The 27,816-nt window shown below is 39.4% G+C and overlaps 1 protein-coding gene across 1 annotated transcript; it reads left to right on the top strand.

The window, feature by feature from the left end:
• On the top strand, positions 1-26,356 carry col21a1 (collagen, type XXI, alpha 1). The gene is made up of 30 exons (XM_030070451.1): positions 1-56; positions 4,704-4,831; positions 5,117-5,677; positions 6,386-6,551; positions 6,637-6,865; positions 8,009-8,179; positions 9,984-10,061; positions 10,933-10,939; positions 11,090-11,175; positions 12,844-12,906; positions 13,500-13,553; positions 13,647-13,700; positions 13,820-13,873; positions 16,991-17,044; positions 17,131-17,184; positions 17,316-17,369; positions 18,113-18,166; positions 20,552-20,596; positions 20,847-20,900; positions 21,009-21,062; positions 22,007-22,060; positions 22,277-22,348; positions 22,864-22,899; positions 23,452-23,496; positions 23,922-23,954; positions 24,045-24,191; positions 24,576-24,630; positions 24,717-24,908; positions 25,040-25,117; positions 26,107-26,356. The coding sequence occupies exons 2-30, from the start codon at positions 4,735-4,737 to the stop codon at positions 26,292-26,294; spliced, it is 2,889 nt and encodes a 962-aa protein (XP_029926311.1). The 5' UTR covers positions 1-56; positions 4,704-4,734; the 3' UTR covers positions 26,295-26,356.
• The last annotated feature ends 1,460 nt before the right edge of the window (positions 26,357-27,816 follow it).

Below are 27,816 nucleotides of genomic sequence, written 5' to 3'. Positions count from 1 at the left end.
CTGGCTCTCAATGAAAGGATTAAGGGAAATTCATGCAAGGGCTTGGACGCTTACTGGTAACTTTTTTTCTTTCTTTATGTATTTTTTTTGTAAGGCAGCATATTTATGAGCAATATAAATGTTGTTGCATTGCAATTACAGCTGTTGTGGGTGAAATCTTTTATGAATTAAGACAGCGTCAGAATATAATATGCAGTGGAGGCTATATTTTTCAATTGTTATTATTTTTGGTTAAAAGTTGGAAAGTGCCAAAGCTGCTGAGCTGATTTTCGTGCAGTTAATTGTCATCAGCATGCGCTGTGTTATGATGTGTTCGCACTTTGTTCAGATTCTCAGTAGTTTACCACCGTGTCACAGTTTAGTCTAGAGTAGTGTCCCGGAGCCTGTGCTGCAGCAGTGGCATATTGAAGACATTAAGCACAGTTATCAGTCCCTTGTTTGTGCTACTGTCATGCAAAGAATGAATGGAATCATTTCAAGAATTTTTCCTGGCCTTTTTGCTACTCGTAAATGGATTTTTCTTCCTCATTGCTTGAACCTGTACAAGCATATAGCGCAGTATGAACACAGCACTGCATGTACTGTCTTCCTCCCTATACAATGGAGTTTGATTAATCTTTCTCTGGAAACAGAATCTAAACACCCAAATGGGAAACATGCTCGCTGGACTGCAACAGATAAGACCCCACAGGTTACAGGGTTACAAGACTTTCCATTGTTTGGATTATCTCAGCAAATGTCAATGGAGGTCTGATATAACATATTGGCTTTTCCCTTGTTGCTTGAAGAACTTGGCAGCAATCAATTTTCCCCTATCTTGGCACAGCTGTAGTACATGCTGAACAGCAGTTGTTGTTTTTGGAATGCAATGGCATCTTTTTGCCAAATTTACAACGGATAAGTATAACATGCACCAGCTGACATTTTAAATGTTGTAATTAAGGCCTGCAGTTGCTAATCTGATGACATGTAAGTAGATATACTAAACAAATAGGTTTAGATTTAATTGTGGTTCCTGGTACTATAAATGAAGAAAAAGCGATATTTAAAGCAAAATAAAACTGGGAAAGCAGAAAATATAATCAGTGAAATCATGGTCAAAATGTATGGTGTGTTGTGAGTGATTTCTTCCATCTTAAACCACTAAAATCTATCTGGTAAAATAGGAAGAATCAGCTGTTCAACAGCTTCCTGAATCCCATGTCCAGCTGGACATAAACTACCAGGCCTGCCATAAATCTTCTAACCCTAAACCTTAGTTTTACAAAGTATTGCTACAAACAAGATGATAAACTCAACCCAGAATCCCCCCGGGATTTTGCTGTCACGTTTTACTTATATTCATAGCTGTTTTTGGTTGGTTTTCAAAGAGGATTATTTAATACTCCACATACCAGGCTTACAGTTCTGCCATTCCGTCATCATGACCAAGACCTGCAGCTATAAAGTGTCTGCACTGCCCCCATAACGTCAGAGGTCAATGACTAGGCTGTAGTGCACAGACATGCCATATGGAGAGTGGAACTAACCTGCTATATGAGCTTATGTTTTTTTTTTCAAATTTTGCTACATTCTACTTGTATTCCTATGTTGAGCATACGCCATCAAAATTTACTTTAGTACGCACAGGAGAGAGCAGTATTGCATTTTGACAACTTTGTTGCAAAACGACAATGAGTTTTTTTTATTCCTGGATAAAGGTTGCTTCCCTTCATCATGAGTACATGTGTTTGGTCACTGTCCACAGCCGGAATTTCACCGTCTGACGCTGTAAATGAATTCCATGTGGCTTGAGCAGAGGTGTAGAAATACTCAGTTTGGGGAAAGTCAGTAGAGGGGAAAGTCACACTGAGTGGACCCTGCCAATGAGGGGTTTTCCAACAACCTCCTCCAGCACTCTATCAGGGAAAAATCCCCTAGAAAATGGACTGCACAACCATGGCAGCTTAGTGCCTCATTGAGCTGTGCTTCCTCAAACCAGAGTTTACATGGTGGAAAAATGTAGTCATGTTAAAGATGTGACCCCTCTTTGGCTGTACAACTACAAAGATACTTGAGAGGCCAAGGGTTATATCTTGGCCACTGTTACATTGACCTTTACATGTCACTACCAGAAGCAGCTACATTAATGAATAAGGTGTATGGTCAGTTCCTGTTAAATTCCTTCCACAAATCCTGCTTCCTATGCAGCATATCTGTTCCTCATTTGCGACTGCTTCCTATTAAAATGTCAGCAGTTTCTTTCTGTCTCTTGTTGGAAACTAGTGTAAAATATAGTTGCATTGAGCAGCGCAGAAAAAAAAAAATACAATCCAATGTCTGCTTCCTACTCACGTGCAACTCACTTGCTGATACTTGAGATATCAGCAATGCTGTTATTGCAACGGTGCAACCAGTCTGTGCAATATGTAAATGTATATGACTCATTAAAACATTTCATTGGTTTAGCAGGTTCTTAGAATCCCATTTCATCTCTAATTTCATGAGCATGGATATAACCTCCATTATACTGCAGACTGTGACATTACATCTTGTTTGCAGCACATGCAGTGGTCTCAGTGTTCATCTTTTATTGAACTGAATTTGATTGCATGCATTTATGTAACATGCAATTGTTTTGTAACTGACATTAACTGGTTTTAAAGGGCAAATCCGTCATTTTTCCTATGTTGTTCTTATCTTGAAAGTGTTCTCCTCAAACTAGGGATGGGATTGGGTCACATGAACAGTTCACCATTTCAGACTGGGTGTTGTTTTATTTAACATCTACGATAATGCTGACTGTTCATTCCTACTGTAACCATGTTCATGTTTTAAATACAGTGTCTCAGAACATGTGGCCATCAACCATATGTGATATTAGAACATGTATTAGAGAGGCTTCTTTACTTTTATACTGCGAAATGGCTTGGAGACCCATGGTGTCTTAGCACTGTGCAGCTTGGTGCAATATGTGGTACTTGATACTGTGGATTTTGGACCAAACTACAGCCTTACAGACCAGTTGAAATGTGCGAAGGTAAGATTGGAATCTAAAGATTTATGAGTTATGGGTGTAGCATCTATTGTGATGTAACAGCAGGACAAAAATAGAGCCCAAGAGAAGCAGTTGAGCACGCTCAGACATTGCTCAGACACGGGGATTTTGCAAGTTCAACAATGACAGAGGACCTTAGGGTAAGGCACAGGGCAACTGTTTACAGAGTAGAGTAACTCTGTCAGGGAAAAGACGGGTTGTGGAGCAAATACATCGACAAGAGGAAGTGGTGTGGCTCAGGCAAAACAGGATAAATGGAGGAAAGTCTCAGAGTGATGCATTTCCAGGCGGGCATGGATATTGCAGGCCTGCCAAGGGCGGGCAGACATTGGCAAATTACAGTCGATTTGAGGAAACAGCTGATGATACCACAGGAAACAGTGAGCCCTACCTTGAAACGTGGTGCTGTGGTCAGAGCCGTATTGGATTGTGTATTTTGTGGTGCTGACAGTTCCCTGAGAGGATGTGGAAGATGAGGCTTATGAGAGGAAAATGCTTGGATGTACTAAGGCAGCGTAAGTTGAGCAGCAGGGGTGGGAAAGCTGTGAGTGTGCGCCCTGTGGAGGTTGGATGATGGGTTTGTAGGCAACCTCAAAGTTGACAAATTAACAGTACTAGGTGAATTAGGTATTGGATAGCGCTTAAAGCAGGCAATAATTCCTGAAGTGGCATTGAAAAGTGGATAACATTTCATGCAGGAATATACATTCGGTTCCTGGCCCACTGAGGAAGCCAGAACTACAATTCAGACCATATTTTTTGAGGTCTTTCTTCAGACTTTTATTCAGAATCTTTCTATGTTGTTTTGACATTTGGTAGCTACTTCACCCTTTAACTCTTCAGTTTGTAAGTGCTGTGCAGTGGTTGCACAATTTGGTTTTCCACATGTGGCTGGAGCTCCGTGCAAGCCGTGTCAACACTCATTTTAAGATAACGGTAAATTCTGACTCTGACCCTTTACTAATGCACCTATAAAACAAGACGTTACGCCACAGACATCAAACAGGATATGATCTGAATCAGAACCTGAACAGTGATCACTAACAACATTAAAGTAAACCAAATGTTAGAAAAAATTATCATAACTTTCTCAATGCACTAAATTCTTAATGGACTGGGTGACTGTTTAAGGGATCATCAAATGAAACAAGACAAACAGAATGGAGATTATATGGAGGATAAGAATGCAAATTCACTGAGCTTTACAGATGCCCTGTGCCTACAGCCTTTGCACATGAACATTGGCACCATGGATATTTGAACTGCAGAGCCAGTCACATAACCAACATCCCTCCTGTGTCACTCCAGGTAACATGCACCCTTTCCTTTCAGGCAAAAGGTGCTGTGCCAGATCTCTGTTCCCCACAGCTCTTAAATGTTCATGAACACATGCACTACAGAATATCTCTATCTATATACTGGCATGTCAAGATGTACAGCCAAGTGACAGTTTCCACCATATTATGGGCTTTACACTCAGAGTCCTTGGAACTGATGGGCTGGAACAAACTGTGACCAAATAATAATGGAAATTCAATGCTTAACAAGTCTGAGGTGCTAAACTCCTGTCAAGGCAAGAACAACATAGGGCCCACATGTCACAAATGCTTGCATTGTCCTTTCATTTTCACTGCAATACAAAGCATGTGTTTCCCTTTCCCTGTAGGTGCACAATTGGAACTTGATACTGCTGCATAATGGGTTACAAAACAAGATCCATGCATTGTGTCTTACGATGTCTGTGCTTCATGCTCCTCCATTTGTTTAGTACAGCACAAGATGAAAACATAAGAAGTAAGAGTGCTTCTGTCTTCATTTTCTGACATCTTCTTTGTTAATGCTTGTTGTCCATGCAAAACTGGTGTACTTTCAAATACAAACTAGCAATACAACTTGCAAAGGTGAATAAGTGTATAGTAAAAGCATTTTTTTTGATAAAATACACTATATTTATGTACTTAATCAAGACTTCTTATAATTCTTGAGAGAACTACATATGAACCAGAACAATGGTTCTTTTGCATATTTGAAACCATTATTTCACAGCACTAACATGGCTGCATCTTGTGTCTCTTTTAGGTTGTAGGACTGCACCATGTGATTTAGTCTTTATTCTAGATGGTTCATGGAGTGTCGAGGATGTCAATTTTGAAATTGTTAAGCGATGGCTTGTCAACATAACCACAAGCTTCAATATCGGACAGAAGTTTACCCAAGTTGGAGTTGTTCAGTACAGCGATGATCCCGTCTTACAAATACCTCTGGGGAAGTTCAACTCCAACAAGGACCTGATCAAAGCAATGGAGTCCATTGAGTACATGGGGGGAAACACAAGGACTGGGACAGCCATTAAGTTTGCTACAGACAAACTGTTTGGTCTCTCTGAGCGTGGTCCAAAGGGCATTGCCAGAATTGCTGTTGTCCTTACAGATGGGAAATCTCAAGATGAGGTTTTGAAAGCTGCAGAGGCAGCAAGGAAAAAAGGAGTAATTCTGTTTGCAATTGGTGTTGGGTCAGAGACAGAAGCGGCCGAGCTGAATGACATTGCAAACAAGCCATCTTCAACTTATGTGTTCTCAGTCGAGGACTACAAAGCTATTTCCAAGATCCGTGAGGTCATACGACAGAAACTGTGTGAAGGTAAGGATGTTCAGTCGATGTCTCTGGTTGAATGTTCTCCTATACTTTTATAACTGCAAATGTTATGGTTGACAAAATGGGTTGTTAGCAGTTTAGGATGAAGCAATAGATCTTAAGTTGTAATTGTCAAGCTCAGTCCTGACAGAATATCATGACAGCGGATAGAGGTAGGGAACAAACATCATGTACCACATAGATATTAAGTGTGTGAGCATTGTGTTTAGTTGGCGACATAATGATGACAGTTCAATAATTCTGTTTACAGCCTTGTTGACTGGAACATCAGCCACATTAGTTCCCAAAGCAATTTCCATTTGCTGCTTATTATTCAGCAAAATCCATGCAGACTTGACAAGAAAATAAGAGACACAAGGGTTGCTCTTTGAAAGCTAATAATTTTAATGATGCTTGTGGTGTATAAAAATCTTATATGTGCGTCGCTTTGGATAAAAGCGTCTGCCAAATGGGAATTGTAATTGTATAATGAGGAAACTTTGACTGTGTAACTTTCAAAGGTCAAACAGCATTTTCATGACTTAGCAGTGGTGGCTCTCCCTTTTTCATACAACCTCATTTGTTATTTTGCCTCTTACCATTCCTTCCTCTCTCTCTCTCTCTCTCTCTCTCTCTCTCTCTCTCTCTCTCTCTCTCTCTCTCACTATCTCCCTCTGCTTCTTCATCTGTCTGACTGCTACTGATCCTTTGCAGAGACTGTTTGTCCAACAAGAATCCCTGTGGATTCCCGTGATGAGAAGGGCTTTGATATTCTGCTGCATTTGAATTTGGCCAAAAAGGCAAAGAAGACACATGGGTCATTTTACGGCACTAAAGCCTACGAAGTGACTTCTCGTGTTGACCTAAGTGAAACTACAAGGTGATCATTAATATTGTTATTTTTTTTCTGCATGATCATTAATGTATTCAGAGTTGACTGATCTTTTTTATACATGGTTCCTAAGGTCCTTATTCCCTGATGGCTTGCCTCCATCTTACGTTTTTGTGGCCACTCTGAAGTACAAGGGATCTGTGGCCGATGAAGAGTGGGACCTGTGGAGAATACAGACGCCTGATGAGAAACCTCAAATGGCAGTGACTCTAAACGGACTTGACCACACTGTCATGTTCACCACAACCAGTGAAACACCCAGTGGAACTCAAACGGTTGTTTTCTCCCAGCAGACAGCGAGGGTAAATTAACATCATATGATATTTAGCCAGAAAGAGATGCTGCACTTTTACTTTGCATATTTCCAATTAGTGAATCCTTGTGTGCATACAATTATGTCTGTATTAAAGTTTGAGTAAATGTTCAAAATGTCATCACTATTCAAAATCAATGCACTTCCGAGGTTTGAGACTTTCTTTCAGCCATACAATGCTGTGTTTTATTGCTACAAGGTAACCACCTAATAACCACCTAATAATCCTCTTACAATCACATCAAAAATCGCTTGTATCTGCTTGAAGCTTCAGAAATCTATTTGATCTTCAAAAATGCAGTATTTACATCTGTGTATGATAAAATATAAAATATATCCTTGTTCCAATACAAAGGAACTGGTCTTGGCCTTGGAAGTAATTTATCCACTTTAACCACTCTAGTCGGCAGACTTAATTACCACATGTACAGTAAGTTGGTTTGTACTACAGAGATAATTGCTACCACAGTTTCAAATAGACTACCAAATTAGTGGGGAACTAAGGATCTTCCAAGGATCCCACAAGATTGTTGCACTTCCACTAAGTTACAGCTCATAGGTCGCACATGGAAAACCTCCTGTCTGATTCCAAAGGCCTAGAGAGTTAGGATTATTATGGACTTAGCAGATTTAGGAATTAAGTCTCAATATGCACACATCAGAGGCTTTGATAATAAAGAGTTTGAAATGTTTAGCATAATTTGTCCCAACTCTTGTGTCACTATGTAGTTGAACTGTTTTACCAACGTTTTAGGATTAATTTCTGAACTCCTTATGTGTCAACTACCATATGCACTGGTGAACTGATTAAAAATATAAAAGACTGAATAAAGAGAGGCCTTTTCTCAGGCTTTAGACTTCCCTCCCTTAGAAATTCCAGAGTACGTTGTAGGAAAAACAGTCCAGTTCTTGGTATACTTGCACAATTGTCAGTGTTCCTACATACACACCATTATACACACTCTGTCCACCCGGTCATTCACATCTCCATGCTGTAACTCCACTGCATTCATTCTCTTACTTAGCCAAATTATTTTGTTATCTCTTTAAATATGTGTATCAGTATATTTGCTCGGTGTGCCATTGTGTTACTGACTATTTCCCATTCTTATTTTCATGAAACAAAAAACAGCTGTTTGATGAGAAATGGCACCAGCTTCGACTGCTGGTCACTGAAGAGGATGTTACTCTCTATGTCGATGACCTGGAAATTGAAACTTTACCCTTGGAGCCCCCTGTTGGTATTTTCATCAATGGAAAAACCCAAGTTGGGAAATACGTCACAAAAGAAACAACAGTGCCAGTAAGTTCATCAGGATCAACAACCTTGTTTCCAGAAATAAAAAGTTTGCTTGGTTTATTCATTTAGGAAGTATCTTACCTATGGAAAGAGGCCATCTATTGAAGCAGCATTTGAACAGGTCCATTAATGCTATTGATGTATTTCTTAAATACTGGGATGTCAGCATCATACAGTTTAGTGCAGTTTCCTCAGAAACATGCCTAGCTCAGCGAATCATAAATCCTTGGCAAAATGAGCTTTTTTTGTCCACGAGGTCTTATTAATCTTTGTTTTATTTGTCTCTGTTAGTACTTACCGTGCCAAAAATGCTGAATGTGTAATAAATCATAATTATGCTGTGTTGTAATTTACTTTATGGTAGGCTATATAGTGAGCACTTTCTTGTACATTGACGCAAATTCTTCACTACAGCAAAATACAACATTTTTATGCAATGATAGTTACAGAAAAGAAGGAAAATTCTAAGTCACACTGCTTTCTGAACAATTCAACATTTCATTCGAGTTATTACTGTGATGTAACACCTTTTATTAGATTATGAAACAAAAGTACAAATAACCATGTAAAATACCTCAGACACACATAAAAACCATTACTCAGTTTGGACACTGATGTTGTTTTGACTGTGATGGTAGTCACAGAAATAAGATGAAATAAAATAAAATAAAATTAAATTAAATTCTGCTGATGAACATAGTGTAAGGAACTATGGATAATACAATAAAAAGTCTGAATGAGGGTCTGCAATGTGCGCTGAAAAACTTTATATAATAATTTTTGAGATTATCGCTAAAACTTTTCCTATGCCCGCACAAAAGCTGGCAGTGAAGGCATTATAATGTACCACAGTTTGATAGTAAACGTTGTGTTTACTGATCCATTGCTTTAGATAACATGTAGTTTCCCACCATTTTCCACAGCACAAGGGGAGGTATTCATGTAAGCATCATCTCTACATGAACAATGTAATCACTATTTAATGGGAAACAGATTTTTGTAATTGGACCTGTAAAAGTACAGATTTTACCAGAGTGGGCCACAATGCCAACTCAAATGACACTGGAGTAGCACTGACCACCCAAATTCTGCACACGTTTAGAGACAAATGCTGCTAAAAATAAAGGAGATGAGGAATATAAAGTAGATTGAAAAATTGTTGGGCGAATTTTCCTGGCATGGTGTAGATCCACTCAACCCCATGAGTGGACAAGTTAAATGCCACTAACTATTAAGTCATTCTAATTTACCTTCATTGTATTGTATAATTTACATCCTGATAAGAGTAACCTCATTTACAATGATCAATACCCCAATCCACTGGGAATTACTGGCCAATGAATGGTTTTATGGATGTGAATGGAATAAAAATTTGATACTATGGCCATTTAACTCATTATATGTTCAACAAAGTGTAATCTTTGTAACATTTTGCAGTTGTATCTCAGATAACAAGTACCACCAACATTAACAAAACACCAAATAAAGGATTTCTCATGGAAGAATTGTGTCACATCCCCCCAGATGACTTCCAGATACTGAGGCTGTTCTGGCAATTTGTGGTTGCTCAATCCCCTGTGCAGACACTGCTCTTGATGTTTCCTTTGTTTTGGCAGTTATGCAATAGCAATTTCAAGTCATTAGAGAGAGAATGCTGATAAAACTGAACTAAATATTGCAACTTTAGCCCCATATCACCATGTGTTTCTGTATTTTAACCTGTTTTGAATTAACGTTTTGAACAGCTGAACTTGGGTTTTTTTTTAAACAAACTCACTTGAATTTCATGGTTTCTAATTTTATTCAGTTTGAGATTCAGAAACTTCGCATCTACTGTGACCCTGAGCAGAACAACCGAGAGACTGCATGTGAAATACCGGGAGTTGTAAGTACAAGAGGCTGCTTGACAGTGGCCTTTCTCACTCACAATGATATCATTTCCTCATCTATTACCTCCACACCTTGTATGAATTCCTTGTATGCTACATCTCTTCATGAATACTGCAGTATGGTGTAGGAGGACCTGTGGCTCTGCTTCAAACACACTGCACTCAGTATAATTTTATTGTCTCCTGGCTCTAACTCTGTTTGTGAAGCAGTGGCCCGTTGTTGTGTTGGTTTGGCTACTGATGTAACCACAAGTCCAATGCCAAGTTCCTATTAGTAATGCTAGGCTGCTGGACATAAACATCAGAGAGAGACAAGATAAGAAGCGCCAAAATACAAATGTGCATGATAATTGCTCCTGTTTCGCCAACCGCTCTGTCCCTCTATACTTTATTCACTGTAAAATCTAGTTCTGTCATCAATTTCTATTTGGGTATGGGTAACCAGGAGCCTTTAAGGCATAATCTCAAAAAGATATCCAATTTACAGCATGCATTTTAGCTGGTGGCTTCGGTCATTTCCAAAGTAAATTTCAGTTCCAGCTTGACCCACCCCTCAGGAGTCAGCCAATGACAAGTTGCCAGCCTCTTCCTGCTGTGTAAGCCAGCTGTGTAGAGCAGCTTATCATGCTTGCACTGGTTACTTTTCCATGCAAAACAAATCTCTGATCTTAATGCAACATTGCAGTGAAGTCATTGGTTATACAAACAACTAGTCTCAGATAGTATCTATATTAAAAAGCAGCCCTTGCGCCTTGAGTTTCTGTGCTGGATTATTTACATATGAGCAACAGAAATACCATGATACTGGAAAGTTACATATGAGCAACAGAAATATCATGGGAGCAATATGATTGTGCTTTATGACAGGAGGGAGATGATTTATGCTCTGTGTAGCTGATGGTGGATGAGTACGTTCTTCATAGGTCTCTTGGCTAGAGCAGAGCTTTGCACACCATGTGCAAACCATGTGCACAGCATGTCTAGGCTGGGTTACTATCAACAAGTGGTTTATTTGGTTCATTACAGTGCTCCAACAGCCCGGATTACACTGAACCAACTCAAGAACCATGTGCTTGTCCTCCTGGACCCCCTGGACTTCCAGGCATGAGGGTCAGTCATTTACACCTTTCTCTTTCTTCAATTGTGCATGCAGTTGTTTACTGTGAAGTTCATGCTAGATTGATTTCTTGCCGCTTTGCTGTTTTATTATGCATCATACAATATGGAAGAACTATGCTTGTTCCACATTGAAAACTATGTGACAAAGTGAGCCTATCACACAAACACGCATACGCACACACTGCAGCTACTGAAAAACAGACGGGTCTGTCCCTGCTGCAGCGCAGAGCCCTGCATTCCCTCCATAAGTCTTCAGTGTTAGGACAGTTACTTAAATATTTACTTTACACAGTGGATAATGTGTTGACAGTTAACACGAGAAAATAATTTCAAAGTTGCTGTTTTCATTAATACAGTATGTATATCAGCTCAGCAGTGACAAAGTCCTGAGACATGCATTTGTTTGTCCTTCAAGCTCAGCCTCCAGGAAAGGATGTGTTTAGTCCTCATGCACATTTGTTGAGTGGCGTCTAAATGCTGCTGTTTATCTGACTATTATGATTATTATTGTGTGGGAGGTTGAGGTTGCTCTTTACCAATAGGTCAAATCTAACAGCCTGCTACATCCTGTAAACAGTCTTTTTTGTGTCAGTAAAACAGTATGTCTTGAAAGTTTAAGCACTTGTGTCTTTTTCCAGCCACAAAATGGATAGTTACTCTCTGCTTCCTACACAAAGTTCATGAGAAGTGTGGATGCAAAAACCCTCTTTTGTACAACAAGGCAAATTGAGACTCGCCATTATGAGTAAGCCGTGGTTAGTCCTGTTCAGTCCTGTATTACTGTACTGTTTGGCTAAACCAAAACAGACTGCTTAAGATAGGGGGTTCAACGGAAATTTACTGAAACGTGGAATCGAGCATAAGTCCCCTTGTATTGATCACAGGGTATCAACCAAACAATGGCAACATGCCCAGTTGTAAAAGCCTTTACAAAGTACCTCTGAGAGACATTACCTTAGCAACAAAACTCTGGAGAGATTCAATATTATATGGTTGCAGGCATGTTTGTGTTTATAAGGTCAAGGCTATGCTTTTACTACATTTAGTAATAGATCCAAAATGCTGTAAGCATTGCTGGTTTGCAGATGTTTTCTATAGCCACACATAGAACTTGGATTTCTGAGCTTCTTATGTTGGATAAACTAATCTTTCTCAGCATGATTTATAGTTTAAATACATCTTATGGATTAACTAAATTAGCACTCCATGCCTGAAATAGCAGTTACTTACCAGGGATTAATTTATTGCAGCCTCATGCCACCAGCAGGTCTGTAAGGACAAAAAACCAAAGGAGAACGTGCTTTTAAGGTTGTGGCCCCTAAACTTTGGAACCCCCCCAGACCTAAAATCCATGGAAACTGTGGCCACTTCTAAGACATTTGTTTAGACATGCCTTTGAGTGACTTTTGTTTATTTGTGTTTTATTATGTTTTGATTTCTGTACCTTTATTCTGTATTCATTATATCTGTATGTACTTTTCTGCTTATTTCCTTTGTGAAGTCCTTTGTGACGTCTGCTCTTGATAGGTGCTATATAAACACAGTTACCTACTTACTAACTACTTATGCTGCTTTGAGTTTGGAGTCCATGCATAATTAGCAAAGATTTACAAGATTTACAAGACCCATTATTAAGTTACCACATTTAATTCCTTTTAGGGTGAAGAAGGAAATCCTGGCAAACCTGGTCAGCCTGGACCTGCTGGTGCTGATGGTAAGCCTGTGAGTACTACATAGTTCAATATACAAAAATACATAACCCCCACCAACACTGCTACAGCATATCCACAACAGCTAATGTGAGGAAATTCACCATAATGAATTCTGTGTGGTAATGACTGCAGAATATGTATTTCACTTTTAGGGTGTATTCAAATTGAGTTCTGTCTGACAAAGAATAAAACAGCAAAATGAAAGAATAACATATATTGTAAAATGAAAGAATAACATATATTGTAACTTTCTTGCAACCACCAGTGGAACTACACTGCGTGCACTTCCAGTGAATTTCTCTTTTTGCAATTTGCTAAGTTTGCCAGTGGGCAAACTTCATGCAAGGAAGTCAGTGAAAGCAACATGTCTGGTTTTACTTACTGTAGCAGCCGAGTGATTATTTGCTTTTTTTGTTGAATTCAAGGAAATTGGCTCCGAAACAATCCAAAAATGAACCATGTACTATGCACCGTGCTTAAGAACTCTGCAGTGGAGTCCCCTCAGCACCCAAGAATCACACTGAGAAAATGTACAAAGAGTTGAGGGGATTAAACAATGAGCAAAAGTATATCCCTTAACATCTTGTCTTTTCAAAAATCAAGGGTCTTCCTGGCTTTAGAGGAAATCCAGGGCTGCCGGGTCCATCAGGGATACAGGTACCGCTATTAATAAATTATTTGCTTTGCTGTCAAATCACTCATGAGACTCATGAGACAATTTAAAGCTGCTTTTCATGTTCTTTCTGTCAGGGGCCACGTGGGGAGAATGGGTACAAGGGGGAGCCAGGGAGGCCTGGTGATTCGGTAGGAAGGTCAAAAAAGCAAATTTTTTGGTGCACTCAGCTTTGTTATCATGCTGACCTACTAATCTGTACAGTTGTTACCACTGAAAACTATTTCTTAATACAAGTCTATTCTTTCAGGGTGAAAGGGGTTTACCTGGATTACCGGGGCCACCTGGCCAAGCAGGTGAAAAGGTGATGATATGAATTATTCAAATATTATACAGCATTTTTGCTTAGTCATGGTGTCTTTGTAAAAATATGTATGCCACTTGCTGTTTCAGATAACTGTCTTAGATATTCAATACACTGTCTTTTTTTTACCTGGTGAATACTGGTTTCAGTAAGTAACCATATGATATGAATATAAAATCAGTTCCCTAAAGCAAGGAAACAATGTACAACTTGCACTTTGCAGACATATGTGAGGACTATACAGTCATACCTCCAGGGCTGATAAGTGCTTTATGTTTATCTGCATGGGCCTTATTCTCATCAACCTTTACATGTATATATGTAGATCACTTCACTTTGGTTTTGCCCTTCTCAGATTCACCAAAAGGGTCTCACAGTTGTACCCTCTTCCCCATTTTGAGGGAATTATTTCCTTTTCACTCCGTTCTGGGGGTAGAACTTATACTGTTAGACGTACAATCACTAATCACAGAGACTGAAGAGGAATGAGAACAAATATCATACCCCTTGAGATGGAAAGAATTTATGTCACACATCAGTTGTGAAAAATCATCTCATAATGCAGTGAGACCCAGTTGGCTGCAGAGCAGCCCACCTGCTCCAGTACCCTACTTTGCTTCCAAGAAAGCATGTAAATGCCCCCACATGCTGCCTGGCAGCTCAAGCTCTTTCACATCCAAGGCTCAAATGAGAAACATTCAACATTTACAATGCTACAGGGGGACTGTATGTATACACTAGGTCAACAAATGCTTCACATCACTACTGAGGAAAAATACTGAGAAAAATATACATGGCAATATAACACATTGACAGTCTTACCCTAATATTAACCACAGCCAACTCGTGCCAAACCTTAACCCTTCCCGCAACCTTCAGATAACCCCAATTCTAAACTATTCCCATAATGAACCAATAACCCAAATATCTTTTTTCCCCCTTGGTGAGCATTTTCTCCCCATGAAGCAACATTTATGGTATGATATATGAACACATGCATCAGAACAACATATCTGATCCAAAACCAACTTCAATGACAGCAACTGATGCATCAGCAAAATTATCATCAGTTTATATGAAGCAATATGAAAGGAGCTCAGCCGCCCCTGGCTGCTCTGCAATTCAAATATTAGCCAGTAGGCATTAAGCCTTTACATTATTCCTCACAGGGGTCAAGTGATAAGGAACCAAATCTCTGACCTAGGTGACTAAATTTCTCTCTGTGCCTGAGTCACCAGGAGAGCCCAAGACTCTCCATGCAGCACAGCAATTCTCTGTAGAACCAAGTTCTCTCAGACCACCAGGGAGCCACTTGAACCACATTCAGCCTCTTCTGCTGCCCTCAGTCCAACATGGACTCAGTCAGCTGCACTAGTGGAAGTGCAAGCAGACATTCGAGCCTTTTGAACGCACTAGGAATTCCTAGTAGTGCATCTTAATAATCTTGCAGAGAGAATAATACAGAACAGACAGAGTTTTTTTTCTTCTTTTTTTGGATATACACTGATTTATCTACCTTTCCAAATCTTTCCCATACTGAAAGACCACCCAAGGGTGTAGTAGTATTTTCCTGGCAAGGGATTTCGTACAGAACACAAATATGAGATGTCTGCTGTATTGAGTCAGAAGTGCATGTGTCATGGAGGGGTAAGGAAGAAAGGGTGTTAGCAGCTGTGCACAAATTGGCTTACATTTGCACAATATTTGTGATAGTGCTCATAAGCCAGTAAGGTCTTATTTGTAATCCTCAGTTTATATCCTCCTTAAATAACCCTCTCTCGAATGCACCCTTATCCATTTACCAGCAAATAAACTGAATTTATGCCTATTTGTTTTCACTCACAATGATTTAGCTTGTGAATTAAGCTTGTTACAATTTCATTGAAAGATCAGAATCAGATATGTGATTTGATTATTGAATGCTTCTTATTATATCTTTATGAGATAATGAGATAATGATCTGAATTGCCAGCAGCTCATATCTCACCACCTTAACTACATTGCTTTTGTGATGCCACAGAAAAACACAAATTTGCTTCTTCTTCACTTTGAGTGAACCTGGAGTTACCAAGGCTTATTGCCAAGTTTTGACTGAATCATTTTACCCACTATGCAAAACTGAGCTTGTGCAGACCGTGAAAACCAATGGCAAAGGGAGTAAGATATTAACATGTCAGTGCAGGATGATATTGGATAGCCCAGTTCTAATTCTGGTGTTGACAGGTATATTTTGTGTGTCTGCTACTGTTCCTGTGCAATGTCTGGACAACCTGCTTCTGTAACACAAGAATTTCCCAATATGGGATCAATAAAGTACATCTATCTATCTATTGAATTTGTGGCAAGAGCTTAGATGCATATACAAATCTATTCTTACATAAGGAATCAAAACAAGGAAACTGTGAGCATGTTACTCATGAAGAAGTGTCCATCTGGGTCTATTGCCAGCATATGTGCAACCTTGGTTTGAGCTGTAATTGAAGTTTTTCAAGGCCAAGAACAAATTTTGGGAAAATCTATCACATAACCTATGCTATAGCGCCCCCCTTGGGCTAATTAATGCAAATTTAAAAAAATGCCGTAACAGAGCAACAGTACATTTGTCACACATTTGCCAACATCTAATTAGTGGCTTCTCAGGTGTTGTGCATTACAGACAGACCGATGGATGGATCAGGGCCGATACACGGTTCCTCCCTTGATTTTCAAGTACACTCTGATCCAAATAGTTCTCAAGCTTACTGACTGTCTTGAGAGAACAGAGTGTCTCTCCTGAGGTGCACACAGCTTTGCATATGTGTGATTACACTGATTGCACAGAGCTATTATCCCATAGTGTATAATGCAAGTGTGGCCTATAGCCGAACTCAGTGAAGAAATATTATTGTTAAAAGCAGCATTGTGTTACCTTAGACATTAGAGTCATAGATGTTACAGTCAGATTAGTGGCTGGAGTATAATACATCCACACTGAATCACTGGGATTGTAAATTGTCGTCACACATATGAATTGCCTGTCTGAAAGGTTAAATAAGGCGAGCTTGGATGGAACAACATGAGATCCTGAAAATGTTTTAGGTCCCATCTCATGATGACAAGTCTTTTTAACTGTTTCAGGGCTCAGTCGGATCCCAGGGAACGCCAGGGTTACCGGGAAAAGATGGCCCAGCGGTAAGGGTGTCAAACAAATTTATGGGCTTATAGTTCTGTTACTGTTACAATATTGTTGTTTAAACTGGGTGGCTTGGTAATTCCAGGGAGAAAAGGGAAATATTGGACCCCCAGGGCCACCGGGATATCCAGGGGAGCCAGTATGTATAAAAAATTTGGATTCATATCAGATTTACATTTATGTCTAGACCTACATTTCACTTGAAATGTAGGTATATCTATCAATCTATCTGTCTATATGAATGATTAATAGCTTTTACTCCCATTTCAGGGCTTGCCTGGAAGAGATGGAAAAGATGGATTTCCAGGGGGACCTGGTCAAAAGGTCTGTTTGTCATGACTAACAGGATATTTTAAAGCTGACTTGGGAATTAGCAGAAAAATGGAAGCATGAACTTGGCTTAGCCTGTACATTCCCAAAGATTTTGCTGTTGATGTTTGACAACCATGGAAATGTAATATTGTAGCATTATTGTCCCCTCTTGTCCTTCTTCTTAATCTCTGGTGTGTGTTACCAAGCCTTCTCTGACACAGCTGTTGTCAACATAAGGCAGTTGTTCACCTTCTAGGTGGATATCTACAGCACAAAATAGATAGCATCAATTCATGTTAAATGTAAGAGCAGTTGACTGACTGCACGTATCACATTTGAGGGCTTGCAGCCAGCAGCTGGCAGTGTATAACTAGGATTTCAGGCAAAAAAGAGATCTGTATTGTCAATTAAGTTATCACAAAATATTTGTAACAGTTGATGAAAGTCAGGTCCAGTATTTTAGTTTTGCCTGTACCGCTCCCCTCTGGCTCCAAGCTGTCAAAATATTCCCTAAATGTTACTGCTGTGCATTGTGCTGTATGTTCACTGCTTGTTTCAGGATATGCTGAATGCAGAATTGACACTGAATACTAATACAATGTAGCACACAGCTTACAGCGTACATTTGTCATGCTAGTGTAACATGATATCTTGTTACTGTAACTCTACCTGCAAGAAGGACACATCCAATTAAGCATAATCTTCTGGGATCAGCTGTCTTCCACTAATTGTGTTTCATTCTTCGATGTATACAGGGAGAAGCCGGAACGAATGGTATCCCTGGTCTTGATGGTAGGGAGGGCCATCCTGTAAGTCGAAAAAACACAGTCATTCTGCATGTTTTTCTTTTTGTAGATGTTTGTGCCGTTGTTGTTACAGAACTGTGCACCTTGAACTGGGCCGCTATGAAATTACCAAATTGTCAGGGGGCTTAAAAATAAAATCGCATGCAGACTAAGTCAGAACAGCTGCTCTGGTGGTCTAAGATGCATATAATTTAAGCCGTCGTGGGTTTGAATCCTGCCCAGGACTTTTGATGCATGTCATCGCCCTGTCTCTCTCCGTCTGTCACTGCATTGATCTGTCAAATAAAGGTGAAAATGCTTAGAAATAAAAGATAAAGAAATTTCTAGACATGATTGGCAGAACTGAATTACAACAGAACAAACATTAATTACAAACAGTTGCAGAATAAAACAGGCAAATTCAAGAATTATGCAACAACGTAGCAACTTGAGCCTCAAGAGTTGTTTTGATAGATGACACATTTTTGTGCATTATGTTTTTTCTTGATGTAACAATAAAATGTGTTAAAGTAGTGACAGGCAGCATCATAGTATTTACGGCTGCCAGAGAATAAGGGGTATTTCCCCTGTAGATCATCCTAGAATAACCCTATTATGTAACAAGCAGGCTGTAATCGAAGGCAGTGAAAGGAACTTACTCACTGAATGCTGTAGTGCAATGCTGACTTTGTTTTAGGAAGAAAATGTTTCAACTGGGCAACCACCCGACTGATCATGAGCTTTGCCCAAAAGTTTTGTGATGTGTCTACAAAAGATGAGTCAGTTGCTCCACAAGGCTACAAGACATTTTCCCCCTGTAACAATAGAGCGAGCCATGTTTTCAAGAATGAGAGCTGTAGTTTCTCAAGTTGAGACAAAATCAAGTTAACAATATGCTGTTTATAGCTTTGAATTCTTTACTCATGGATTGAATGGGTTTAATCTATCTGTCTATGTATCTATCTGTGTAGGTATGTATGTATCTATCGATCTATTTGTCTCTCTGTTTATTGTATCCATCCTGCATGCCTCTATGTTACTCAAAATACAGTTTGAGCCAACTGCTAAACATCTGCGTCCATTTATCTTACAAAGAAAAAAAATGAAAGTAAAGAGGCTTTCCAAGGTAGATTTGCTGGATGTGCACACGCAGTCTCATAAACTGTCCATGTATTAAACTGTTCATTTATAAATGAGCATTTGCTTCCATGCTTTTCCTAGGTGCACTTTAAACATTAAGTAGGCCCATTATTCCATTTACTAGCAAATAAACTATTTTGTGCACTGTCCAGCTTGTAGTGCATAAGGACTATCTACAGATCACACATTTTGATATATCTTTAAAATAACAGGATGAACAACACATGGAGGCCTTCAGCAGAAATGTAGTGTGTTGTTATTGTTATGAATGTCATTTTAAGCACCCCACAAAAAGGGGAAAAAATAGTTAGAAGATTATGTCTACAAGGAATTTGCACCCAAAATAGCCCAAATCTAGTTCTCTACTCTTCCTGTGTGCACTCAATAAAGAGCAGCTAAGTCGATCTTCACAAGAGTTTTAATTTGGTAATCATGTTGGTAGTGATTTCTTAATAAACGTGTGGTGGTGCTGCACCACACACACCCCAGTTTTCTGCAATCAGTTGCCTCCATGAAGCATCTGGCCAGCAGTGTCACCAACACAGTGAAGTTATTATCCCACTACTGTGAGAGGAGGCAAACTGGAATCCTCTTTTCCTCCAGTCAGTTTTTAGAAACTATTGCATATTAAAACATGTTTTTATTTAAAACGCTATTTCCCTTCCATCCACAACTTTTGACACTGATTTTTCAGCAACTAATGCTTCTGTATACAATAGGCCATGCCGAAAATGAGGAAACCTAAACCTCAGAGGCCTTACAAATATTCATCTGCTGCTGTTTCCATCCTAATCCTGGGTGAATAATACACACATATTTAACTTATTATTACCACTAAGTGCAGAGCTTGTTACACAAACATTACATATTAACATACTAAACAAACATTACAAATTGTAAATTATTCATGTTCACTACTGAAATTTTGATAACATAAATTTAACTAAAAACAGAAAAATAAATGAAGATAGACAGATACGCAGATAGACTGGTAAACTTGATATTTATGATGTAATTAAAGTAGAAAAAGAAATCAAACTACACACACATACAAAATACACACTTATGCTGTGCTACAGGGGAAGAAATTCTTACCCATAAAAAAAAACAAACAAAAAAAAAAAAAACATGCACTATGCTGAGAGATTAATTTAATACATCTACCAGAATGTCATGGTCAGAAAAAAACAGCACACTTTACCTCTGCAAAGTTAAATAAGTTGTCTTAGTGCAATGGTATAATGTTTGTCTCTGTTTCCTTGCTCCTAGGGTATGCCTGGCTTGCCTGGAATTATGGGCCTGAATGGACAAAAGGTGAGTTCCTGTGTTGATAACAGCCCTTTCAATCATCTCTAATCAGTGTCTATTGTCACAGGCAATTGCACATCACTGAGAGATTCGGGTGATTATGATTATGCAATGGTAAAACAGGAAAGGCTACTGATAGTAATAGATGTACAGCAGAAACAAATGAAATAAACATTAATGAATAGAACTGTAGTCTAGATTTGTGAACCATTTCATATTCTATAATAATGTTTGGCCTAAACAATTCTTGGTGAAGGGGGAAGCTGGGTTGCCTGGACCGAAGGGCTTCAAAGGATCAACTGGACCACCTGTAAGTTCTTTACTTTTAACTGGTCAATTGCTGTACTTTAATCATCTTCTTCCATGTAGTTTTGATATCTGGAGCATTACCACACAACATTTCCTCCTACCCCTGCAGGGTGAGATGGGTTTACCTGGTGCACCTGGTTCAACAGGCCCGCCTGGACTCAAGGTAATGGTGATCATTCATACCGATTAAAAAAGTCACTTCCAGTTTCTTTAAATAGCAACGTAGCAACTGGAATGTCCTCATTCTGGCTACAGTTTCACTTCGGTCATGCAGAACACATACACTAACACAAGCAGAGGTCATGTCTACAAAAACAAAAACTCGAGCCTAACAGCAAATGCAATGTGAACTCCATGTCGTCACTGACAAGTATAGTAGTGTCCATAATCCAACTAACGTACAAGGCAATTGCAACAAAAGACACTGTGGTGAACAATGATATTAGTCTACTTTACTGTATGCATTTGCAGTGATCTAGTTTGTAATCTAATTTTAATCCATTTTCCTAAACAGAGTATTGAATTTTATGGACAACTGCTTGGGTCAGCATTACCTTATTTTCTTTGGTCAGTGTTTTCTGCGCTATTATAAAAGAAGCTTTAGCACAACTAACAATCTCTTGGCCGTACCAACGATGCCAAATTAAGTGCTGATGCAGCCATAGTGCTTTCGTCAGTGGAATTTTGGTGGAAATGTAAGCAGTCTGGGCTTATTGGTCTGGACGCTCTGTCTCCCAATCACTTTTCATTAGCTGATCCTCCATTAACGAGCCAGCACATATTGGTAAATGGCACAAGAGTGAAATACTATTTTATGGACATGCAGGCAATGCTTTGATTTTATGGCTGAGCTTCAAGCTGCAATTACTGGAGCACGTTCAACTGGAAAAGAAAGCATACAGCTAGACACAGCTAAACGTCAAGCTGCAGTATAGCTAAACCCCGTGAAAAGATACTTATTGCACTATATACATCAATCAGAATGAATTATATCAAGAAAGAGAAAACACCAGCTGCAATGAAAGGAATGACATAATTATAGAGCAACTGTTATTTCATCAATCATCCCCCTTAACATAACTGGACTTGTTTTATTTCTCAATAAAGGGGAGCAAAGGTGAAAGTGGAGACCCAGGTGGACCAGGGAAACCGGGACCAGAGGTATGTTTACATCTAATTCATTAAATATGAATCAGGTGATGTTATGTCTGCCTTTCATTTAAATAATTACAATAATTTACATACTTTACAACTGCACCTGAATATATACAGCGTATATTTACTTTGTACCTAATTAATTCTCCCCCTTTAAATTATGCTGAATAAATGAAATGTCCTCATTTTTTTCTGATGCATGATGTTTACATGGTATTAAAGGGAAATGCAGGGGTACCGGGCAGAGCGGGACAGCCGGGGCACCCAGGCATGCCGGGCCTGAACGGCCTCAAGGTCAGTCTGTCACCTCTGGGCCACTGCTGTCTCTTCAGCTCCACATGCTGACATCTTTCCAGACTTATAATCAGTATTAATGATCTCAATAATTAATACTCTTACAAGAAACATCCAGTATTTTGTAAAATGTATCTCTGTTTTGGAGCATCAATCATTCAGATAACTAGTTTGTAAGGGTATTTATTATAAACTCTTACACTTTGAATGTCACAATGAACTTTACATTTCCAGTATCACAACAGCTTGACTACCATGTTCAGTACAGGATTAAATGCCAATCAGTAAAAAACTGTAGTATTTTTTCTTAAATCCAAATTTAGGTTCATATTTTTTTAAAACTTTGCACAGAGGAGGCTTCAGCCAAGAAAATGTTTAGTTTGTATCCAAATGGCCACGTCTTGTGAATTAATGACCAACTTCGACAATATTTTATCCTCTGTAAAGCATTTGCAACTTATTCTGTTTTGTCTACACAACATAGACGTGTGATCCCTGTGCCTCTGTTTCATCAGGGACAAAAAGGAAGTTCAGGTGAAAGGGGACAGGAGGTAAGACTTGACACAAAAGCAAACACCAATTGTCAATAAAGTGCCCAAGTAGACAGCTACTATCAGCCTGCTGACTACTGTGTGATTAATCCTGCTTTGGCCAGTATTATTGGCAGTACCTTAAAGTATTGATTCAGCAATAGTAAAATAATAAATGTAAGGATGTATTTCACATACTGAGCGTTCTGTAAGTAGCCAGCTTCTATCTCATATCATGGAAGGAGATCTTGTCTTTGTGTCTTTTCAAATAGAAATTCAAATATATCAAAAATTCAGCTGAAATTAAACCTTACTCATCAGGTTCTGTATGAGTCTGGAAAATATAAAATTAATCTTTTGCAAAGTCTGAATGGTTGTTTGGATCAGAACCTTACTCCAGCACAGATTGCATCAATTTGGATCGTCAGTTCGATTCAGTGTCCGCTATGGCTTCCAGAGAGTAGAGTTTAAAAAACATGTTGTGACCTAGAATCTTCCATATACTGAACACAGAGTTAAGCTAAGCTTTGAGTGCATGTGATGTCATGTCTAATCTAGTAATTTTCTCACCAGGGGATCAAAGGTGAAAAGGGAGAGCATGGTCGGCCCGGGAATAATGTGAGTTTCCTCTCATCAGTTTTGTTTTATGATAAAGGCTCCTGAAGCATTACAGATAAAGGATTACATACAGTATGTTCAAAATTAACACAAAATTAAACACATTTGGAAAAGCTTAATGCAAATAATATTTGACATAATTACAGTATGTGTTAAGTAATTTCCATTTCCACAAAATCAAAATGAGTAAAATTCAAGATTTTAAGGAAAAGAAATTCAGGAAAGTGTTCCAAAACACTGGTATACATTTCACAATCCAGCCATGATCCAAAGCACTGAGAGGAGTTAAGCAGCCAAACTTGAACAGCTGCTAATATAGATTATTTTTTTCCACTTTCATTTTGGGAAGTGGAAGCCCTCTGTTTTTCCAAGTATTCCACTTGTTGCAATAATTTGTAATGAGCTTATCTAATTTTGATTGACAGGGCTCTACGGGTCCAGCAGGACAAAAAGGAGAGGTATGTCGGGCTGCTCACATCATTCAGTGTCCCCCCGCCTCACCTGTGTTATTCTGTGTACTGCTAACACTGGGCTGGTATTTGTGCCAGAAAGGGACAGCAGGGGAGCCGGGGCAGAAAGGCCAAGGAGGTCAAGAGGGACGGCCTGGACAGCCAGGACATATGGGCCCTCCCGGCCCTCGTGGACAGCGAGGGGACAGTGGCCCTCCTGGCCCACCTGGACCTGAGGGAAGATCTGTATGTGTACCACCCGCTCTATTAATTACTATGTGGTTGATACAGTTTGTTGAAGTTGCAATTAAATGAAATTGTGATGCAAAAATTTGCACTCCAACTAACATTGCCAGTCATATTACAATCATGATATCTGTCAAAATAACATAACTGTAATATGTTTTTTTTAACTATATCATGCAGCCCATAATAAATCAGCAAGACAATGATAACCATGTAGAATCAACCATCAAATTGTGCTCTTATTCCATTTTTTGGTCCGCTGAGTCATCAATCCCGAGTAATTCTGATTACTGCAGCTTTATCATAACTGAATTATACTGCCTGTCATACTGAACTGGTATTGTCAACGTCATACAGTTTACAACACTTTATATTTTTTCAAAGGGAAGTGACATATCAGAGCAGCAAATTCGGCAGATTTGCAGAGAGGTCCTTCAGTGTGAGTATTGTTTTGGTCTGACTGACAGTCTATTTCTGTGTGTTTTAACCACATGTCTGACCGCCATTCATTATCTATCATCCCAGCTGAGATGCCTTTTCTGTTGCTGAGCAACCAGCAGAGTAGCTGTGCCACATGTTATACCAGGTCAGGCTCTCCTGGTCCACCGGGCCCAGCTGGGTCCCAGGGCCTCAGGGGTCTTCCTGGGATTCCCGGCACCAGTGGACAGCCAGGCCGCCCGGGTCTACCAGGGCGACCTGGTATTGAAGGAATGAAAGGTAAGACTGATATCATATGGATCAGTTTGCTTGGAGCCCATGATGCTGCATGTGTGCATGTATTATGAAAGAAAACACATCACCATGCAATATGCCTTTGCAAGGACATATGCCTATCTTTGTGTTTGTAGGAGACCCAGGTATCAAGGGTGAGAAGGGGAGCCTTGGTCGAACAGAGGTTGGAGACCCTGGGCCACCTGGACCTCCGGGTAAATTATTGGCTACGAAACTATTATTTTATGTACAGAAAATTAAGCAGAAAACTAGCATGCTGATGAATGTCACCTACTACCTAGGTCGAGGGCATTAGTTTCTGGCTAGCCTGGTGTTAGCCTAGCCCCTCTAATGTCCTGTCAGGAATAGTGTAAAATGCCACTGACATCTCACTACGAGTCCACATGGCTCATTCATGCATGCACAAGATTTCTTCTTCTTCAGCGCTTTATGTCAGTCTCTACTACTAGCTATGCCACTGATGACAAGCACAGTTGTTGTGGAGAAAATATTGACAATATTTCAGGATTTTTTCCCCTTAAAAACAGAACAAAGAGAGTCCTTTGTGCTCTGGGAAAAATGTGTTTGCCCGGTGAACAACAAAGGAAGAACAAGCACAAATGAGTAATGTAGACACTGACACTAGTAATGCTACTTGTCGTGTTAATGGAGACTTGTGTGAGAGTGGAGACTAATTCCACTGTGGAGAGAGGCATCCCTCCAGGACAGGCTTTACTTTGGCAACTGAGACAGATATACTGAAGCCAGTCACTTAGTTACAGGCAGTGGCAGGTTTGTCAGTGGTATTTTACATTGGCCCTGTCATTATGTTTATGGGGTTACAGTAGGCCAATGTCATGGATTTAGACAATGACACCAATAATCTACTATAAAATTTATTTTTAGATTGAATTTGTAGTTGATTCTGTGGTTCCATTCAGGTGCACCTAAAAGAGACCCGTAAGCTTCTTTATGCCTGGGCAAAGGGGGTTGTTCTCTATAGCTCATAAAAAATAGGAAAAAGTCAATGAATGCCCCTTTTTTAAGACCCTCCTGTCTAGAAGAGGTTTTAGAGGGAAATTCAAATGGAGACAACAGAAGTGGGTATGGTGGTGGGGGTGGAAACTAACACTTTAGGACAGACCGTCTTATTACTGTACCATTTGTGTGACATGATGATTACCTTATTGTTTTTACCTTACAGGTCCAATGGGTCCCCATGGGTACAGTAAACCAGGTCCTCCAGGTAAGCCTGGAACCCCTGGTCAAAATGGAGCGGAGGGTAAAAGAGGTAGTCCTGGCATCCCTGGCCAGCCTGGGGTGTGTCATCCATCCATGTGCTATGGTAGCATGATGAGGCGGGATCCTTTCAGCAAAGGGCCAAACTATTGAAGTAGTGCAACATCAGATACAGGCAATGAACCAGTCATAAGTTGATGTGGAGCAAACACCAATTCTCAGGAAGATCTCATCTTTACAGCTTCTCTCTGTCATGGGAACAAAAAAGTACCTCTCTTAACATGTGGTTTGTGATCTCATTCATTCAATATCATTGGACCCTTTCTCATTTTCTTTGTTGTAAATTTGCATTATATAAATGTCTTTGTACACAAGGTTTTGATGGCTTAAAGAGAATTAATTGGTTCCATGAAATACTTCTTATTACAGAGAACTCAGAGGCCTATTGTGTATGGTTTGGTAGTGGGTCTCACTATGGGCAGTGTGGCTGGTACATTTTCCCATATTGCCCCCTGGTGTTGCTTCTTTGCATGTTGCTTTCTAACTTTCCTCTCCACACTGGTTAGATATGGTTTAATTCAAACACAGCTTCCCCTCATCTGTCAATTCCATGCCCAATTAATCATATTTGCATGAATTATGTAATGAATCGGCATGTTTCGGCACAAAACTGTGAGTTTGATTTCCTGTACCTGATATGGAGCTGCTGTAAGTCTGTGTTCCTGAAGCATTCAGTTAGACTGTTTGAGTCTCAACTTCCTAGGGAAAATGTATCATCCAAGAAAAAAAAAAATCAATAAACATACTCCACACTTATAATTTCACCCCTATCATAATACCCATTTGTTAACATATGGCATTGTTAAAATTAGAAAGCAAAATCTTTGATATTACACCATCAAAGAATGAACATGCCAAGATTTCAGTTAGAAATCATATGTCATCTATGTGCCCAAGGCTTGCCTTTCATTACTGTAGTAGGTATTTTATTGTTATTTATAAAACTGAGTATTAACTGTGTATTTCAGCAGTGACATTTTTAAGCACCTTTTGTGATTTTATTATTTTGTTTTAGGGTGACTTTTCTATTGATTGTTTTTTTTTTTTTTTTTAACAATAATTAAAACATCTTTATGATTTGTGAAGTTATAATGCTTTTTCTATTTGTGCCTCCAGCTTCATGTTTCAATTTTATTTCTGGACTACATTACATCATCATATTCTATCTATTCCCTGGAAATATATGTGAGTTTTTTTTTTTTTTGGGTGTGCTGTGTGCACGGATGGCTGCATTTTCACTGCGGCTTCAAAAGGAATTAGCTGCAAAGGCAATGGAACAAACACCAGACCACCACCTGGGTCTTCCTCAAAGGCACACAATACTAGGAAACTTGGATAAAGGTGCAGTTTCAGCTTTGAAGCATTTGCAGTAGACTGTGGGAGACAGATTGTGTGTGTGTGTGCGTGTGTGTGTGTCTGTGTGTGTGTGTGTGTGTGTGTGTGTGTGTGAGAGAGAGAGAGAGAGAGAGAGAGAGAGAGAGATTTTAAAAGTGCTTAAATCGAACACTAGATGTCGCTGTGGAGTAACAGCATGAAGATGAGTTAAACTGAGGAAAGGTGTTTTCTTTCCTTTTTCCCTCTTCTGGCCCGCAGCCACCCATCAAATGGAAACCGT

This window comes from Myripristis murdjan, chromosome 15 (genome assembly GCF_902150065.1).
Source record: "Myripristis murdjan chromosome 15, fMyrMur1.1, whole genome shotgun sequence".
Lineage (NCBI taxonomy): Eukaryota > Metazoa > Chordata > Actinopteri > Holocentriformes > Holocentridae > Myripristis > Myripristis murdjan.
This window is presented reverse-complemented; position numbering and strand designations above follow the sequence as displayed.